Source organism: Suricata suricatta, chromosome X, assembly GCF_006229205.1.
Source record: "Suricata suricatta isolate VVHF042 chromosome X, meerkat_22Aug2017_6uvM2_HiC, whole genome shotgun sequence".
Taxonomy (NCBI): domain Eukaryota; kingdom Metazoa; phylum Chordata; class Mammalia; order Carnivora; family Herpestidae; genus Suricata; species Suricata suricatta.
Window position 1 is genome coordinate 45,820,097 of NC_043717.1, and position 2,355 is coordinate 45,822,451.

Here is a 2,355-nt window from a genome sequence, read left to right on the forward strand (position 1 = left end):
CCAATGGTCATGAATACTTTTCAATTACCTAATAGTACCCAACTTAAGTCTTCAGTTACAGAACAAGGCAATATCAAAAGTACCAATGTAAACTTGGGACGAAACTGTGGAACTAGTCAATGTAATATTTGGAGGCACAATAAGTAACAAGTAATAATAAATTCCTGAACCTCTGACACCAAAACTGTTCTCAAAAAATGACAATTGCAAGAACATGACATATTTTACATTTAATAGTTCCACGACTTTTGCAAAGAGCACAATGAATTTAGGGGGTTTTCACCAAGCCATAGACATAAATGTGAATATCATCATCAAACTTAATGAAGTAGACAGACGGCTTGGCCACCACTTGATGGATAAAAATGCCGGTTCTCTTAGACCCATCATCTTTAGCATGTTCCACTTGCTTGCCCACAAGGCTGTCGACCACTTCTCCAGGCTCCTGTTCTGCTGTAGGGAAATAATAGTTGGAATCTGGAATGATGCGCAGGTCACCATCTTTGTAGTCATCCAGCAGCGTGTACATATAAAGGACAGGATCTTTCTCGTAGGTGATGTAAAACCAAGTATCCATCACGGGAGCTCGCGCCAGGACCATGCCTTTCCATTCGTCTTTCGCACCGTGCTCACCCTCAAACACATGCCACACCGCTTTGCCAATCAGGAAATCTGCCAGACTCGAATCAATGTGAGGAGTTGGTACTCTCTCAGGAAGGATTTCTAGCGCTAACACTCTCTTATCTCGGTGCAGTTCTAGTCCATATACACTATCTTTGCCATCATATTTGATGATGTAGAGGGTGGGCTTCACGGAAACCTGCTCAAGCACTGTGCCCTTCCACTGCTCCACCGGCTCATTGCCTTCCTTCCAGCCGTGTTGAATGCGGCAGCCGACGATGTTCCTACTCGTGAGGAAAGTGGGCTTGCGTCGCTGCTTCCTGTGGATGTGCCTTTTTTTCATCAGGTATGCGGACACACCATCTACACCCATCGGAGGCACTGTTGGGGGTGTCATGGCTCAGGGTTTAAGGAGGCTTAAGCAAAGCTGCCACTCGTTCGATAATGCGGACCAAAAGTCAACACTATCCAATACGATATCTATTTTCCTGATCTCTGAGTCAGTCCTCCCTTCCCCAATCGAAAGGCTTTCACTAAGTCTTGACAGAAACACTCTAAATCTGAAGATTGGGCACTAGTACAGCGTGGGCCTTTTGACAGTGTTCTCCTTTCCCGCCTGGGAGAAGTGTCTGCAGCTGTGGCGGTTGCCGCAGGAGATGGCGGGCTGACTTGTACAGCCCACGCCTCGCACCCGCCCCGATTCCCAGCTCCAAATCCCAGAATTGACCACTTAGCTGTTACGGATGGTATTGCAGCTGCGAAACGATGACTGAGGAGACGACGGGAAAGGTAGGTAAAAGATAGAGTTAACTGAAGCAGCAAAGGCGAAGACAGCCATGGGGTCTTTGACAAATCCGCGCGGCCTCTGCTTCTTAGCGCTGCGTTGCTTGGCCTAACTCTGGCGCTGGGGTTTTTGCTGTTTCAGGAATCCGACCCTCCGGAGCCAGCCTGAGCCTCGGCCCCGCCCCCTGCCATTTCTTTTTCCGCTTGGCCTGTAGCCACAGGGCGGGTCGGTGCGAGCTCCCGCGTTCAGTCCACTCTGTTAGAGGCTTTCATTCTTTCATTTCCTCACGCACTCCCAGACCTCTTCCTTCAAAACAGAGCCAGACTCTCCGGCTCCCTTGCTCGTTCTTTCTGGCTGCCTGTGGCCTATCAGCCTTCTCCACAGCCATTCCATCTACTTTCTATCTTACAGGAATTCCTCACAAAGCCTTTACAAAATAATATTCAATACACAAATACACAAAATTATTCAATACACACAAATTATTTCCTTTCAGTTTAAGGAATATGAGAGCAGTGAGGAAAAGTCCTGTGTACAGTCCACCATCTTGATCCAAACTCTCCTTTATATTTTCTACCTGATCAGTCCAGTAATACCTTTTTAAATGATTTTTTTTCCAAATGTAAAAGAATGCATTGATATTGGGGAAAATTTCTGAAATTCAGTGACATAAAAGATAAAGCTAACTTTAATCTTACCATCTAGCCATACAGCAAAATATTAGTTCCTATTTCTTTCTCATTAAGAAGTCCTTGCTTACATTTTACAAAATTTGGAGATTTCATACCTTTACAGCTTACTTTTTTCCATTTATATACTTTTTTCCATGCTTATTAAGCGGTCTGAAATGTGATTTTAAATTGTCCCATAATGATGTTTTTGTACAGATGGTTCATTATTTATGCTAAATGACCTATGACAAAATAGATAATAAGGCCAGTTTACCTTAA

The 2,355-nt window shown here is 44.5% G+C and overlaps 1 protein-coding gene across 1 annotated transcript; it reads right to left on the reverse strand.

Moving 5' to 3' along the window:
- Window positions 1-215: 215 nt before the first annotated feature.
- Window positions 216-1,487, reverse strand: SPIN4 (spindlin family member 4). The gene has a single exon (XM_029930659.1). It carries the CDS (start codon window positions 1,016-1,018, stop codon window positions 269-271), a length of 750 nt encoding a protein of 249 aa, XP_029786519.1. The 5' UTR covers window positions 1,019-1,487; the 3' UTR covers window positions 216-268.
- Between the last annotated feature and the right edge of the window lie 868 nt (window positions 1,488-2,355).

Bases quoted from the DNA above. Each gene is read 5' to 3' on its own strand.
- SPIN4 (XM_029930659.1), bottom strand. From the start codon at position 1,018: ATGACACCCCCAACAGTGCCTCCGATGGGTGTAGATGGTGTGTCCGCA.